The 18,342-nt window shown below is 39.9% G+C and overlaps 1 protein-coding gene across 1 annotated transcript in view; it reads left to right on the forward strand.

Moving 5' to 3' along the window:
- aff2 (AF4/FMR2 family, member 2) overlaps positions 1-18,342 on the forward strand; it is a 218,296-nt gene that overhangs the window by 94,355 nt on the left and 105,599 nt on the right. Inside the window, exon 5 of the mRNA XM_078261117.1 lies at positions 14,924-14,968. Within this exon, the coding sequence (XP_078117243.1) occupies positions 14,924-14,968 (45 nt within the window). The remainder of the gene's footprint in view (positions 1-14,923; positions 14,969-18,342) is intronic.

Raw genomic sequence — 18,342 nt, forward strand, 5'->3', positions numbered from 1 at the left:
CATCTGTGTTATTTTGGGGTAAATAAAATTAGGTAGTTAAAAAGAAATCAATTTTTCTAAAATAGAAATACTTTCACCGGCTTTATTTGCATGAATGTTTTAAGCGAATACTAGATAATTCCATTGACAAGTGGATGGAAACATAGCTAGCGTCAGTTAATGTTGTTGCTGAGGAGATGATGTACTGCAGTTCTCTTCATGTGTGACCGTATGTGTCTTTATTCCCTCTGCAAATCCATGTGTGGAGGCCAAGAGAAGAAAAAGATCTTTTGAAAATGCAACGGATTGAACGTTGCAATTGCAAATTTGGTTTCGAAGGGAGGTTTTCCCTTGTTGAAACCTTCTGCTTGTAAAATAAAAAAAAACAACAAAGAAAAGCATAGCATTTTAGCTTTCAGTTTATCAACTGTGTGGGAAACATCTGCTAATTCTTGTGGCACAGCAACCATAGACGGATGACTCTGGGTCGTACTAATACAGATTGAAGCGTTTAGCTTGGCTAGCCGGCTCCAGGATGTGATCCATCAGAAAACAAGGCTAATGTTTTCAGCTAAACCACTCCTAGTGCAATTATATGGTCCACTGGCATTGATCATAGCTCCTCTTCTTCAATCTATTCTCCTCTATCCCTCTCTTGCCCCATTTAATGGCTAGGTCAGTGTTAAATGTTTGATAAATGAGTTTTGAGACCGCTTTCCCATGGATTTATTAAAATTCTATAAAAACCCTGTTGTGTGTGTGTGTGTGTGTGTGTGTGTGTGTGTGTGTGTGTGTGTATGCGAACCAAATACTCTGGTTAGCTTAGCTGTTTTTTCAGACATGCAGCCCCTGAAATAGAAAGCTTAGCAAACCTATTTTCACATCCTACAGATTCAGAGCAACACTTAAAATTGATATAAAGTAATGTGTCTGCAATGTGGCAAATGTTCAATGTTTACATTCCTTTCAGCTTTGTTTTGGTCACTAACTCCTGAGAAATATATCTGTCTTGTTAGCTGTTAGCTAGGTGTTTAACTCTCTTCCCCAGCTAGCTGCTAACTATCTGCCATTCGGTGCTAAGCAGGTAGCATAAAGTCAGTTTATTGAAGCTTTTTGGCTAAAAGCAGATGCTTGAAACTGCTTAAAACGCGGTTTATGTGAGAGGCAAGACTAAACTGTATAGTAAATGTGCTGTAAAACCATAACAACTAGATATAAAAGACTAAAAGCTAGTGTTTTAGCCACTAAAACGCTGTAGAGTTGAGTGATAATAACTCTCTGTGAGGTTGTGACTGTGAGTGACCCCTTTTACACGATGCAATGATTCCAAAAATATAAATTAGTAAAATCAAAATGCATAACTTGGCTCAGTTGGACGGTTTAATGTTTAGAAAGAAAAATAACGAACGAATATGAAGCACTATACTATGCCGGAAGACACAAAAACATTCACACATAGCACTTAGTTTGAACTTAAAATGACCCACTTCTAAAGTGGGGAACAACCACAATCTGAATCTGCTGATTTATACATATAAAAAGACAAATGTGCCCGCATGCACGCACACCCGCATGCACGCACGCACGCACGCACACACGCACACACACACACACACACACACACACATCACAACATATGCACATGCACATGCTAGTGGAAAGCCAATTAGCGCAGGGTGAAAACGACAGGCTTTTTTGAAGCAATGTTTCAATGACGACATTTAATTGGATGGTAAATCAACTCCTTATCTGGCTCTCCACAGCTTGGTGTGGGGAGAATGAGATGGAGAAAGAGAGGAAGATGGAACTGGAAAAGGGGATTGGGAGGAGGGGGCAAGGAGCAGTGAGCAAGCAAAGAGACGAAGAGAGGGAGAGCTGGTACATGTGTATGTATGTGGACAGTAGTATAATGTAACCTTACCTTGCTAGAATGGCAACTCTGAGACTTTAAAGTGGCTTCTGCTGATAGGAAGCAGTTAGTTTATTGGCATTTCTTTAAACTAGGGGTGCATGATATATCGACTCAATATCGTTATCGCGATATCACGTTGCGCAATATTATATTGAGATCGTCGCGATAAGTATGAAATATTTAGTTTATTTTGTGGAGCGCTGCGTCCCTGTCCGTTGGCTGTGTGGCTTAGTTGTGTTTGATTTAGAGCCCGCTTGAAATGCTATAATGATCACGTTTCATTGGCTAGTTACCGTGCCACTTGCACATGTTAGTACACGTCAGCGCACTGGTCAACTACGTGACAAACCCTATGGAGCGTACCACATGTGTGCATATTTCAACAGAAATCGAAATGAATATCGACATCGCAATATTCAAATCGATATCGCAATATTCATAATCGATATCGCAATATCACATTTTGTCAATATCGTGCAACCCTACTTTAAACCAATCGCAATCGTCATGGGCGGTGCTAAGCGCCGGACGGAGCAACGGTTCCGCTGCTAAATAGCCTCAGGAAGGAACTTGTTTTGGTGGAACATGTGTACGTTCAAAAGTAGTTTTAGTCGTTCAACAGAAAACTCAGATTGGACAGATAGTCTAGCTAGCTGTCTGGATTTACCCTGCAGAGATCTGAGGAGCAGTTAACCATAGTCCTCATAAAACGACCAGAGTTTTGAACACCAACACAAAGAAAGAGGAAGGTGACGGAGCAATCCCGGAAATGAAACGTCATCGATATAGACTAGTGTCACAGTAAACCAGTAGCCAAGCATGCACAATACCAGGACTCTGAACCATGCTCACCTAAATGGAATTATTCTGGAATTATTAGCTATCATGTTATCATTTACAGCTGTGCATTTCCTACTGTGACATGTCAACATTGCTGATGTTTAAAAAGGTATTTCTTCTCACCAAAATATGTTGCCCAACGTATCCATTGATATTTATCACATATAAAGAACAATTTCACACAAACACATCACATATGGGCACATATATTTTTGGGGATATGGAACATCAAACATACATTAAAAAGGCATATTGCATTTTGAGTCATTCACATGAGACATGTAATCTTTCAGATCTTTAAAGATGAATTTAAAATATTCTCTTTCAAGCATTTTTATGTTGGCAGATGTGCAACATTTTGAGTACATTTTGGCTTCATATCAAAAATGCACTGGCTAGCAAACAGTGTCTCACTCGCTCCATCTGGTTCACTTGTGTTGAACCTGAACCTGCCGACACATCTGCACTACATCACTGCAGATTGACTACCATTGGTCTGCAGATTTTAAGCTGGTGTTAAGTTTATTTTCAAATAATTGAGCTTTTTCTTCATCTGTGAACTAGCCTATATCGTTGTGCCATCTCTGTTATACCTAGAATTAAGACATTTTGGGAAAAAATAACCTTTTGTATTTTAGTTAAAAAAAACTAATCCTGTTTTCCAAATCTTTAAATCGATTATTTTTCAGGGCCAACCTTTTAGTGTTGACCCCCTGCAGGCTAGAAAAGCACACAACCCTTCACTATGACTACCACCAGTTACCCCGTTACACATACCGGTGCAATTTCTATTATAAATTCTACTTCTAAGCGTATAGTCTTATAGAATACTTTTGTACTCTTACTAGTACTGTACATTTGCGATATTAATAAACACTCAGTCTATTGAAAGCATTGAGTACTTTTGCTTTTAATACCTTTTAAGTACATTTTCCTGATGATAAATAATATTTTCAATGCAGGACTTTTACTTGTAACTAGTATTAGTTAGTAGTAATTTTTTACTAGTATTTTTGACAGTGTGGTATTAGTACTTTTACCTAAGTAAAGGTCTGAAAACTTCTTCCACCACTGGCCACAGCCCACAAACAAACTAACCGATCGAGGCAACCCGACAATTTTTTAATACGCGGGCCGTTATAACTGACGTTCTCAACTACAATTCCGAGTTGTTTGAACTACAGAATGGAATGGATCGCAAATGGATCCGACTGAAGAAACGTTAAAAAAAAAAACTCGACCCTAGCTCCCTCAGGGGTAACAAATCAAGGCAGCAACATAATCAAAGCCCTGGAACCATATAGGAGACTTTCTTGTCTCGACCACTTAATTAATACTGTCCTTCGCCACGTTCTGCATGCTGACACACTGGCCGACAACGCGCCGGGTATAGGAGAGACCATATCTGCTGCTTAGGGACTCGTGAGATATCTGAAACAATCTGGCCTGGTTGCGCAATTATCGAAGACAGTGCCTCACACGCAAATCAGTGCAGGACATATACCCAGAGCTACGGGAGAAGCTGGAGAGGCATAGCTTTCTCCCCACCAAATTAGGCTAATAAAGTAATGATTAAAAAAACACAAATGCTTGATCAAGGGCCCGGCCCAGCCCGGCACAGCCCGGCCCGAGGATAGTGGCGGGAAATATCAAGTTCAGGCTCAGGCTCGGGCAGAGAATCTAAACTCTAGACCGAGCTAGCCAGGGAGAGTGATGGAGGGAGTGAGAGTACAATAATTGTGTCCTACAGATCAACATTAGAGTAATGGCTGTAGTGCGGTGACAATGAAAACCACTTAAGTGGCACCAGCAAAGATCTCTTTTGAGAGGTGAAGTAATGAAAGTGTGTGAAGAGGATACATGAGGTGATAGACCCACTTTTATATGTACTCAATAATCTTGAGATTATTAGGCAGACTGATTCATAGGCTACACAAACATGCACACATATCAGTGAATCCCACACAGCAGCTGTTGATCCAACACGTACACGTACACACACACACACACACACACACACACACACACACACACACACACACACTCTCTCCTCTGAGGGCAGGGCTTGTGATCTATCTAGCATGCTGGTAATCCCAGTGATGGCGGTCACTTCAGCTCTGTAAACAGCTGAAATATGGATGATAAAAGGAGCAGATGAAACTGAATAAACGAGAAGCCTGCGGACAAAAAAATCCTTGAAGATTTTCCAAACCCTGTTGGACCTCATTCTGTACCATATACGACTCAAAGCTTCAATCACGCCGGCAGGATGATTGACAGTTTTTATTTTTTTGGACTTTGACATTTCTCATGACAGCAAAGCAACATTTTTTCTCTGTGGCACATTGTGGTCTCTCTGGTGTCGACGAGGGCCCGTGTTAAAAGATGAAGTTCAGTTATTTAGTGTAATTTAGCCAGCTAAGTAAACATTTCCCTCGTCTTTGTGAGGAAATAGTTCTAAAATAAAAGGGAAAGAAGAGAGGATGAGTTAATATTTCTCAGAGGACAGTGCAGGGGGAGGTGTTTACATTCATCCGGCTCCAGATTGAATTCTGTTTGACTTTGTCTTTGCATATCTTTCTAACTCTTTGCTCATTATCCTCCCTCTTTCTCTCTTTGTATCTCTTCGTTTCTCTCTTTCATCTTTTCTGCCTGCCAATCTCCAAGTCAAATGCTACTATCTCTGTGTTATTGTAGATATGAACAGACTGTATGTCTTTTGGGGTGTTTTTATTAATTCATATTTTGTCATCCCACATGCATTCACTGAGTCATTCATCTCTCTCTCTCTCTCTCTCTCTCTCTCTCTCTCTCTCTCTCTCTCACACACACACACACACACACACACACACACACACACACACACACACACACACACACACACACACACACACACACACACACAAGGAGAGAGGAGCCCGTTTCTTCATTCTCAAACACAATACTATAATTACCTCTTAATGATTTTTAATTCCAGTACAAAAGAAATAAGACACTCTGGTGGATTTCAAACATGAAAGGAAACAGTTCTATAAAAGGGAAATCATCTGAGTGGGATCCCATTAAAATGTGTTTTAATGCAATTTTATAGGTGGCTGCTTGTGGAGTGTATACTGGCTCCTCGCTAATATGACAAATTGTTGTAATAGGCACTCATTTAGCCAATCAGAATGGAGCGTCATCATTCATGCCATCTGTGGGAGATTTTACAACCTCTTTCTTTCAGAGGCTGATCAGTATTCAGCCCTCTGTGAGTGCCATCATTATACAGGCTATTGATGCTCATCTCAACATTAGATGAAGTGTTTACAATGCCAATGATCAATCAGTCAGATTGCTACCTGCTCTTGTGAATTCATGTTCATTTTATAATATTAAGGACTCAAAGCTCAACAAATTAACACTTTTTTTAATTAAATCTGAGGTGTGTAACAACTACAGTGTACTCTTATGTAAAGCAGAATTTAACCAAAAGTCAAGATTTCTATGTGCACGGTTACATTTGTACACCTAACCTTTTCAGTTCAAGTGATCTCCAGTGTGTTTGTACCAAAAAGGGAAACACCAAACCAACCACATTTTATGAGATATGTGTGAGTAGATATGTGATTTTAGCATGAGCTATACATTATCAATATGAATGGCAAAATTAAATGCAAGATGATCATCACGAAAGTGTGTAGATTTTCCGGTAGATGATATAGAATGTCGTTACCAAGCGTAACACTTAAGTTAGCAGCTAGCTACCTATGAAGGGTTAAAGGGACAGTTCAGCCCAAAATCAAAAATAAATATTTTTCAGCTTACCTGTTACCTGTACCTGCTATGTACTAATCTAGATTGTTTTAGTGTGAGTTGCCCAGTGTTGGAGATATCAGCCGTAGAGATGTCTGCATTCTCTTCAATATAATGAAACAAGCACTTGGCTTGTGGTGCTCAAAGCGCTGAAAAATACATCTGATAAACGCAACAGTAATGTCTTTTTCCAGAAATCATGACCAAATCAGGACCAATCATCTTGCACGTGCACAAGCCTCTCGTCCATGAGTACGGTAAGCGGATGTAGTTCTTTAGAACTCACAACCAGGTCGGTGGATTATCTTGAGGTCATGGTTTCTGGAAAGACATTACTGTTAAGTTTTTCAAATGTATTTTTTGGCGCTTTGAGCACCACAAGCTGAGTGCCTCTAGTTTCATTATATTTGGGATAAGGCATCTCTACTGCTGATATCCCCAACATTGGGCAACTCACACTAAAACTATCTCGATTGATAAATAGCACTACAGGTAAGCTGAAGCTTTTTATTTTGGGGTGAACTGTCTTTTAAGGTTAGGGTTAGGTTAAAAGACAGGGTTAGGGCTACATCTTGATAATTCTAAGGTGAGTCACGTCTTTATGTATAATTAATTATTAAGTGGATTATTGCTGCGTTTGGCCTTATATTTATTCACTACTATGTCGCATTGTTGCAGGGTTCAAATAACTGTGTGTTGAGCTTGCACAGTTTGCCAGTAACGATCGGTAACTACGTTAAGTAACTACATTCTAGCATCTACTGGATTTCCACCGATACATCAGCAAGTGAAAAGGAGTTAAAATAAAAGTGGTGTGTAAATCTGTCATTGTTTCCTACTGCATGTATTTTGGCATTTCCTCATTAAAACATAAAGTAATGTTACAATAACACAGTACTGCCCCCAATGCTCATAGTCAGTTCTTTCTTGTGGAGCTTTTTGGGACATCAGAGAACAAAGACGATGAACACCTGTTCATCAGTAAATTGAAGTCACCGAAATTAGATTTAATCAAGTGGGTAGTGCTGATGATGCAAAGAGCTCAAACAATTAGGCAATCAACAAAAAAAGAACTGACAATTATTTTTGTATTTGAGTAATCGTTTATGTTGTCATCGGGATTTTCTGATGTTGGCAGGCCAAACAATCGATTGATTGAGAAGTAGGTTAAATGCAGTGCTGTGTGTGTGTAACAATGTGGATATAGGCTTCTGTGTCTTTTGTATATCCACATGCACCTGTCTATTTGCTTTTAGATTTGTGTGTGTGTGTGTGTGTGTGTGTGTGTGTGTGTGTGTGTGTGTGGGGTGTTCATGTGTGTAGACGTCTATCTATCTGAGCAGCTATTTCAGAGAGAAAGGATTTCTGCCTCAGTAATTGCCTCGGCTATATTTTCCCCCTCTCTCGCTCTCTCGTTCTCATTTTTCTTTGGTTTCTATTTTCTCTGTGAATCCTGTCCCCTCTCCTCCTGCAGACTTCCTCTCCGGCTTTCACTCATCTTTCAATTCTCTTTTATATTCCCTGCGTTTCTCAGTCCTTGACATTAACCGTGATCTCACAGTATAAGACACACACATACAGTCCCTCGTACCCACACACGAACGTAGTACATGTACGAGTCACATGTCCATTAAAAGCCATTAAAGACAATTTATATACACTGAGCTCGGAATAGACTTCTATTTCTGAAAAGACTAAGCGGTGCGATGTTTGTTATAATACATACAGTATGCCATCTGGTTTTGAAGTCCGTACTGCAAACAGGCATCAAACACCAAACCCTGATAGTGTCAGCGTTATGCTCCACTGAACTAAACACACCCGTGATGGACAGGGATGGTTATACTGAGGCAGGGAGAGACAGATGGATGGACGGAAGGATAGAGACGGAAATAGATGGACTCAGAGAGCCTGAAATCATATGAGTGTTTCCATTTTTGTCTGTCAGCTGTGTTTTATACTGAAGTGGGAAATTACATTCAAATGTTCTTGTTTGCATTTATCGAATATGGCACCTCATAGTGTGAAACTATTAGGAACATGACAGGGGAGGGGTCTTATAATGCACAAAGGGCCCTCTTCTCATTGGTTTGGGACAAAAGTGTGTTTATTTAATTGTAGTTGTCATACTGTATGTCTTTAAATCAATATATAGTCAACCCGTTCTCACTCCGAACTCGTAAAGTACGGACGTTTGGGCAGTGGCTGTCAGCGTCAGATACGACGCAAAAATCACCCTTCAGTGTGTTTGTAGAACGCACCGGCGAGAGCAGCAGCTACACGGCGTTTGAAGATGACGTAGCATTAAGAGCGACAACAGTAGCAAGTAGTATGAAAGCCCAAAAATCTGCATAGGGAGGTTGGTTGGGTGGTGGATGGATCAAACAACACAAGACTTTCACCCAGGAGACTGGGGTTCGTATCCCACGTGTCACGTTTCCTAAACCCAACTGTCCCGTTCTTCTTTACCTAAACCCAACTGTCCCGTTTCTTTTCCTAAACCCAACCATCCCGTTCTTCTTTTCCTGAACCCAACCGTCCTGTTCTTCTTTTCCTTAACCCAACCGTCCCGTTCTTCTTTTCCTAAACCCAACTGTCCCGTTCTTCTTTTCCTAAACTCAACTGTCCCGTTCTTCTTTACCTAAACCCAATTGTCCCGTTCTTCTTTTCCTAAACTCAACTGTCCCGTTTTTCTTTACCTAAACCCAACTGTCCCGTTCTTCTTTTCCTAAACCCAACCGTCCCGTTCTTCTTTTCCTGAACCCAACCGTTCATTTTTTTCCCATCGTGTATTTTACGCGATGGGAGTGAGAATGTGTTGATATATTACAATAGACTAAAGTTAATTTCAATTTACAATTTAAAATGTATAACAATTCAAGCAAATACTAAGCAATCTTTATAACAAAGTAAAAGCGTTAGCATATAATGCAGGTGCTGTCAGAGCAAGTCCTACAACATTGGTCATGGTTTAATCTTTTGAGGAAAGCAATGTTGACTTCCTGTTTTGGGCCATGAAACTATTTCCATTTGTTCCATAATAGATTTCTTGTTCAATCAAAAACTACACCACGAGTACATGGTAATAGTATTAGCAGGGCTTAATTTGATGCCGGAACACGCCGGAACATGTTCCGGCACCTCCGACGTTGGATCCGGAACCTTTTTCATTGGATCCTGTGTCACCATGAAAAATTAATCACCTAAATGAAAAAAATTAATTACTGTTTGTGTAGTGTTCAATGTTCAAATGTTGATCTGTCTTGTTAGTCTTTATTCCCCATTGAAGTTCCACAAAAATCTTGTGTTTGCATTTTCGATGCGTTTTGGGCTGCGCTCCGGGACCTCCCACTTTACAAATTAAGCACTGAGTATTAGTATTATAAGTACTCATACCGTGGTCTGGGTGAATACTCGATTCTGATTGGCTGCAGGGTGTCCATGAAAAAGTGATGTAGGACATCTATTAAGGGAGTTCAGGTGAAACTGACTGTTTACTGTTCTAAATGAATCTGCTACATTAAACAAAAAGGAACACCACAGGATGGTGCTAACAAGCTGCAAGTTTAGTTTTAGTGCCCCTCTGAACTGACTTTGTTTCACAGCGAATAACGTTATCTCAAATCCCGTTCACTGTTCAGGTCAACACTTCAGGCTGTGGCCGACAGTAACGTTACACATCGCGGATAAAAAAGTCGTAATATTGTTTTGGGGACAATAAACTAATGATTTAAAAATATGTTATTTGGCAGGTGACCATGGTATAAGCGGGTTAATGCCCTTCGAGGTGTCCATTGTCAGGTGTTAATGGACTTCGGCGGAGGCAACGCGCGTCGGCCTGTTCACACCTCACCGTCGTCCATTAATACCTGACAATGGACACCTCGTCGGGCATTAACCCTTACTTAAACTGGAGGTGACCATGCTTTTTTATTTTAAAGCTGTGGCCCCCATTCTTTGGAACGCTCTCCCCTTATCATTCCGATCACTAGACTCCTGTGATGCTTTTATGAAACAGCTTTAAACGTTTTTATTCAGAAGGTTTTTGGTTAGCCTATCCGAATTGCTAATAACTTTATTTGTCTTTGCTGCTGTGGTGATTTTAATCTTGTCAGCCCTGTGCTGTATATTGTTGGCTTTTTTTGGCTTGCATTGTGTAATTGTGCTAAGCACTAAAATCTGTAAAAGGTGCTATAAACGTTACTTACTTACTTACTTATTTTAACGTCAATGTACTAACTTTTATGTATTAAAATGCCACAATGTAAAAAAAGCCTTCAAGCTACAACAAACAATATATCAATGGAAAGGTGTTACATAAAATGGTGAACCCGGGGTGCCCTGGTTGCTCACCTGGTTGAGCGTGCGCCCCATGTACAAAGGCTCAGTCCTTACCGCAGCGGCTGCAGGTTCGATTCCGACCCGCGGCCCTTTGCTGCATGTCATTCCCCCTCTCTTTCCTATCTTCAGCTGTCCTGTAAATGAAAGTCCTAAATTGCCCAAAAAAATGTATTAAAATAAAATGATGAACCCAACGAGAATGATCACCCAACTCCGCAGTCAAGGTTATAATAGTTTCATGTTTCTTTCAGTTTTTATATTATTTTAGCTTTGACTTTTTAATTTCTTTTCAGCTTATTTTAGATAGAGTAGAGAGTGTGTTTGCTCGTTTTAGTTTGGTTTTAGTTTTTCATAAAGGTTTAGTTTTAGTTGGTTTTGTTAGGGCAAGGCATAATGTCTCAGAAGTGTCTTTACATTTACATATGTCATGGCTCAGAGAATTGGAGGACGCAAAAGCAGAGACAGCCAGGCAGTGGTGAGCTTGAAGATTTAATCACAAGAAAAAGAGGGGTTACAGGGAACAGGAGTACCGACTAACTACCAACTACTAACACCCACAAAATCCAAAAACACAAACAATGACCTGACAACAGAGAAAGAAAACACAGAGACTAAATACAAGAGGTAATGAGGAAACAAGGGACAGGTGACACTAGGGATCAGGAACAGGTTAAACACATGGCTGGGCAGACAATCAGACAGGCGAGGGAGAAAAACAGAGACTTCAAAATAAAACAGGAAACACTAACAACAGAAACTCCCAACCATGACAACATACAAAATACATGGTTGGAAAACTGTATAGGAATGGCCATAATGTTTAATCTTTTGCGGCCCAAACAGCAGACAGACAAAGTAAACAGCTAGCTGGAGAACATAGTGGAGCATTGAGCAGCTACAGAGCCTGGTATTTCCCTCAGGAGCTGGTGGAGAGAAAACAGAGCTTAATAATACGAGTTTTAATGGACTGTGAGTAGTAGCTTTTTCGGTAGTTTTCGTTGCTTTTGAATGTTTTTGTCACATTTTTCTGAGCTTTTGTTGCCTTTTTCAAGGGCTTTTTTAGAAATAATTTTGATGTGTTGGTCACCTTTATTGAGTTTTTTTTGGCGCCTTTTTCAGGTTTATTTTGGACAATTTTTTGAAGTTTTTGTCGCCTTATTCAAGTCTTTTTTTTTACACTGTTTTCAACGTTTTTGTCGCCTTTTTAACGTTTTTTTTTTTTCCAAGTCTTTGGCGCTTTTTACAACATTTGTCGCCTTTTTGATGTTTTTGTCGCTTTTTTTAAATACATGCATACCTATACATGTCCCTGGGACCTCCCTAGATAGCTGGAGATCTCAAACACCCCCCAGTGTTGATCCCAAAGTTATGCCCTTGCACGTTCAAATTTAATTTGATTCAAAGTGTTTTGCTTTTAGACAATATAAATGTAACACGCCTTTTTTATTTTTGTCGTACTGTCATAAACATTTTTGTTTAAAAAGAAGTCTCAAGTATTTCTTTGGAAAGCTTCATCCTCCCACTATGGTTTCCTGTTGACTCACTGGCTAATGAATGTAATGTTGATGTGGTGGAGTAATGAGCTTGTGTGGAAGCACAGCTCATGTCTAGAAAACAGATAGATGTTTTTGTTGTTGAGCTCAAGCAGTTGAGACTCTGTCTACCACACATATAGACACAGTCTGGCTAGAATCACTTTTATTGCTTTGTTATGTTAACGGTCAGTGATTTAAGGCTGAAGATGATGTCATCCTCCTCATCATGGTTACTAAATTGTTCCTCTGTTCATGTTGGGGCTATTAGTAATGGTGTGTGACAGAGGCTATGGTGCTGTAGTATGTTAGTACATGAGCACAGTCAATTGCTCGCGGAGTCTCTCAGTCTTTGTGCCTTCCTCCAGCTGTTCTTCCAGCTCTTTCTTCTTCTTTAATGAGCCTGTTTGTTGGATTGATCTAAGCCCAGATATGGCCCAGCCAATAGCTTTATTTTGCTGTCAATGAATTATTGGCAAGAGACATTTATTTGTGTGTCTTGTAGGTTTTAGCTTACACAGTTATGTGTTTCCAGCAGCGGCTGGCAATAACAGTTTGTGAGAAGAAGAAACTCTGTAGTTTGCATTAGCAGCAAATAGGCACTTTGGCTGACCTGACACATCGAACCATTTTCAGCTACAGTAACTTCATTATTTGACGGTTGAGTTTTCATTGTTTGACATTGATATTTAGTTTTTGGTTTCACCTTTCATGGCCATTTTTAAGTGTGTTTTTAAAGTCTGGCTGTCCGGTCACACTTCCGTCTTCAGTCCAGATCGCTCTTGTTCAATAGAAAGGACTTTATTGACAAGGGCACATGTTAACACAGATTAGCAGTGAGCAGCCACTGAACTGGTAAATTCAATCAAAGTAGTTGCATATGTTTAAGCTCAAACAGTCTCTTGCTTTCGCCTTCAATCCAGAATCGTGGAGCTGAAATGGCCCTGTGGTTAACACGACACAGGCCAAACCACGGGCATTTTATGGCTTTTGAAAACAGAAATATCTCAGCTTTCTAACTTCTCTCTGCCCACATGCACAGACCATTATTTTTAAAGCATGCAAAGATATAGTGAGGAGGATAATTATAATTCTATTATATTGCATGGTCTTACCCAACCAAAATGTACAAATGTTTTGACTTTCAAAGTGTTACTTTAGATCTACAACATGAGCAGTTGTAATAAGACAAATTTAAATGAATGTTTGGAAATAGATAAATGTGTTGTGCGTATGGCTTTAGGAAAAGCAATTATTGGAATATAAAGAGTTTGGAGTGTGGTGTCTATTTTTCATCTTTTTCAAAACCAAAAACATATGAGTGAAATTGTAAGGAAAGGATTAAATGGTGTATACGTTAGTGTGCCTGACTAACAACTATAACCTGCAGTTGTAGCCAGTTGTTAGGCTACTTGCGAGGCCAAGGAGCACATGAACTAGGTTACATTAGTTTGGGGGGTTACAGGTTGCATCCAAATAAAATTCCCTTCACAAAAGCACATTTACTGTGTAGTACAGAATAACCCCTCTGTGGAAAAGCAAATTCTTGAAACGATCACAGTTTAGGCTAACGTTAGCTAAAAAGCTACTGTCATGCTCTTTAACCCCAGCAGCATTAGCTACGATAACGCTATGTTCACCAAACACATAACAGTCACATTCAGCGAAATAACAGTCTGATTTGACATTTCTCCTTATCAAACGTACAATACTGGGACTGAAGTTGTAACTCGACACTGCAATACAAAACAATACTGTTTTAGTTGGCGCAACATGTCTTCCTGGGACACATAGCTTTTTAGCCTCAATCTTTTAGCCTGATATCATGTGGCCTGTGTAGCCATCAAAAGCATATATTTAAGACCTTTTGACAGGGTTCTAGTTTTAAAAAACAAGTAATCTGGAAACATGAACAACTCAACGGGAGGCTGCATTTTCAACCAACTCCTGAAGTTTTAATTAAAAGTTAGCCTAATTACTGTAGCTAGCTAGATACAGCTAGTTGTAGTTGTCATTTAAAGCGTGATTTATGCTTCTGCGTTAAATTTACGCCGTGGCTACGTACGTAGGTACGTGGAGGCACTGACCCTACGCCGTAGCCTGACGTGCACCGCTTGAAAAATGTAACCACACGTCGCTGTGACGCACGTCGCTCGGCCGTGGCTTGGTAGCATTGCATTTCCCCCGACTCATTTCCTGTTTCTCCTTCTCCATAAACAACATATATACATTACAGTATACCCACTACAATACATTAGACCACACCACTGGTTTTTCTACCTCTGTCTGAAAGAATTTCAAGAGGTAACTCTGCCGCGAGTGTTGTTGTAACCTGTGCCGTGTGAGAACGGAAAGCTTGACTGGAGGGGAGAGAATTGTCAATGATGACAGTGGTGCGGAAAAGTCTGCTTTTACTTTGTCTTATAACTCTCTGTTTCTGCTGTTTCACATGTAATGTAATGGTGCTTTAAAGAGTGTTGAAGTCAGTCTCTCTCTCTCTCTCTCTTCTTTGTTTTTTCTCCAGGTCAGCCTACCAAATGACTCCAGCTGTGTTGAAGAGATCTTGCGGGTATGTACCCACGCATGCACGCATGCATGCACGCATGCACACACACACACACACACACACACACACACACACACACACACACACACACACACACACGCACGCACACGCACGCACGCACGGAGTAATTGCACTGATTATCAGCTGTTTTCTGTTTGCTCACTTAGACCTTTGTCTCTCTCCAGAGAGTCTGGCTTTAGGAAGAAAGGACGGGGGGGGGGTGGGAAGAAAAGAAGGAGATCTGTTGGCTCAGGTCAATGATTATACAAGTTTTTTTTGTAGGATGACTTCATCACACAACTCCTTCCACAATGTTCTCCTGTCCTTTACCCTCCTTTCATCTCTCTTTGTCTCCATTCTCCTCTTTTCCTATCTGCGTCTCATCAAAATTACATCAAGCAACGTATTTTTTTCCACAAATTCTCCCCTTTTTTTCTGTCTTGTGTTGTTTTGTTACTGTGTTCCTTCAGGGATGATGTCAAAACAGAATTTTTTTTTTTTTTTTTTCGCAAATCTTCTCAGTCAAAAGACAAGGCCTTCTTTGGCTGCTTCGTGTCAGGTTATCGCTTTCTTTTCCTCTCTGTATTAGATCTATATCTCCTTTGTCTCATAACTCCCCGTCTATCTTCCTCTCTTCATCCCTCTCTGCCCTCTGTCATTCACCTCTTTCTCTCCTTTTCACAAATCAATATGCTGGCCAACAGGCTGTGTGACAGATAGTGTGCTGTGAGCTGCATGAAAAGCCTTTGTCAATAATATTGGTGCGCTATTGAATTCAGTGTGTGGTTTTTAGCCGTGTCAAGTGGAAAGATCGGGGAGTTGTGAGGTGAATCGGAGCGGAGGCCTGCGGTTCATTTTTTCCCTTTCTGTGACGGCACAGCTACAAGCCGGTTGTCACAGAAACATTGTTGTTTTGGATCTTTTCACAATTCAAGGTAACAGCTGTGTATCAGAGATATTGTGGGCAGAAGTAAAGCTGCCTAAACTGACTTCAAAGCTTCAAAAGACTATTGACTTTTTGCAGTGTTTGGACCATTTATACCACCTTATGATATGACAGAAAAAAAGAATTTCTCTGTCACCCTTAGGTAAGTCCCTGCTAATATTTTAGCACATGGTAGGGCAAGGTAGTAGCCTGGCTTCACCCTCCTACGTACTTCCGCTCAATTTTCAGTTTCCTTCAGTACTACGTCTGGGTTTGCGGTATATTCTTGGGTTTTCAGAAAGAATCAGAAAGGGTTTTATTGCCAACTATGTTTTTTAACACATACAAGGACTTTGTTTTGGTGTTGTTGGTGCACGTTACACATTCTCTAAATGGAATATTAAGCAATATAAGTATAGGTATTAACAATATAAGTATATGTACACAGTATGTATTAAATGCCAATGGAGAGTGGCCAGACTCTCTGTACAAATGAAATGTACCAGAGTCTGGTAGGGCCAGGCTAATGTGAAACAGGAAGGGGAGCCAAATCTGAATAGCTTAATGAATCCCATGTTTACTGACCTAATCAGCCCGCACAAACTTAATTGGTTGTCTTATTTCACAGTTTGTGGGTTGGTAGGCACTCCGGATATCCAAATGTATGTTCACAAGCACTGAGAAAGTGAGTTTTTCATGATGTGTCCCCTTTAAGATTTGCTTGGGGTCAGTTTAACTCATGTTTACAGAAGGTTCATCTGCAATCCACAAACATTTGTTTTCAACATAGCCCAGAATGTCCAGAGCTAAGTCGCATTTTGGCTCCTTCACATCTCCAACACAGTTCCAACGTCCACTGGAAGCCTATTATATTGCGATTGCGATATGATTCACGATATTGGAGGGAATGATCATTTTTGTATCATTATTCTTATTTTCATTAAAAAAAATATTAAAAACATTTATTTTTTTAAATGATTGAAGTGTGATTTTTTTATTTTTGTTTGCGAGGATCTGTACCAAACAAAGATGTTTTTTCTCTAGTCTGTAGGATATGATTTGTAGGCCGGGACGTCTCTGCAGCACCACAATACTTTATTTTAGAACGGTCTGACACATATTCTGCGTTTAACAAATATTGCGCCCCTATGCGATTTGGATATTGCACTAGTCCATATTGCGATTTTGATAAAATTGCGATTAATTGTGCAGCCCTACTGGAAATGTACTGAGTACTGAGTTAACCGCATACAATAGTAGTTACAGACACACACACACACTTTCAAATACACGCGCCGATACACACACTATCGGAAGTACCGGCTGTCAAATCACAGGAAATCGTCTAGGAGGGACATGATGATGTCAGGGAAGAGTTGCCTAGCAACGCACCGTATGTCGTCAGGACGGGTGCATTACACTTTCAGAGAGGAAAAACACACACACATGCAGATAGACTAGACTCCTACTCAGGAATCTTTTAAACGTTGAGCTACACAGCTCCCTTATACACACAGCCTTACACACACACACACACACAAACACACACACACACACACACACACACACACACACACACACACACACACACACACACACACACATGCAGATAGACTAGACTCAAAGTCAAGAATCTTTTAAACGTTGAGCTACACAGCTTCCTTATACACACAGCCTTACACACACACACACACACACACACACGCACACACGCAAAAACATGAGTCATCTGATGAATATGAGTCATCCACTCCTGTGGGGGCGAAGAGACGCATGATGGGAAATTGTGATGTCAGTGACCTTTCAAGCCCTCTGTCCTAGTGACCTGCTGTATAACATTTGAGTGAGTGTGTGAACATATGTGTGTGTGTGTGTGTGTGTGTGTTATCAGAGGGGAAAGATAACGAGTTACAATTACTCCCATTACTCTAATTGAGTAGTTTTTTTGTGTACTTTTACTTTTTAAAGTAGTTTTTAAAATCTGTAATTTTACTTTTACTTAAGTATGTGTTGTTTGAAGTCTTGTACTTCGCTACATTTTAAATCACATCCGCTACTGAGTAAGGAAATAAAAAACAATATATATATATATATATATATATATATATATATATATATATACATATATCACATCATATCAATCAGTCATATCACATCCATACAGTAGTATACAGCTGTTAAAAAATAAAAATACAATAATATATATTTTTTTAACATATTTTTTTTAAGCAATGGTATTGGATCGGTACTCAGTATTGGCTGAAACTCAAGTTCAGGTATCAGGAAGGAAAAACTGGTATCGGAATATCTCTAGTTATTAACAGATAGATGAAATAGGGTTCAAATGCAAACAGAGTGTGTTTGTATGAAAAATGAGCTGGTTAGCCTCACTTTGCTTTGTGAGCAGATATCCCAATATATGCAGTATCTTCCCACTGTTTGTGAGAAAGAG

Source organism: Sander vitreus, chromosome 10, assembly GCF_031162955.1.
Source record: "Sander vitreus isolate 19-12246 chromosome 10, sanVit1, whole genome shotgun sequence".
NCBI lineage: Eukaryota > Metazoa > Chordata > Actinopteri > Perciformes > Percidae > Sander > Sander vitreus.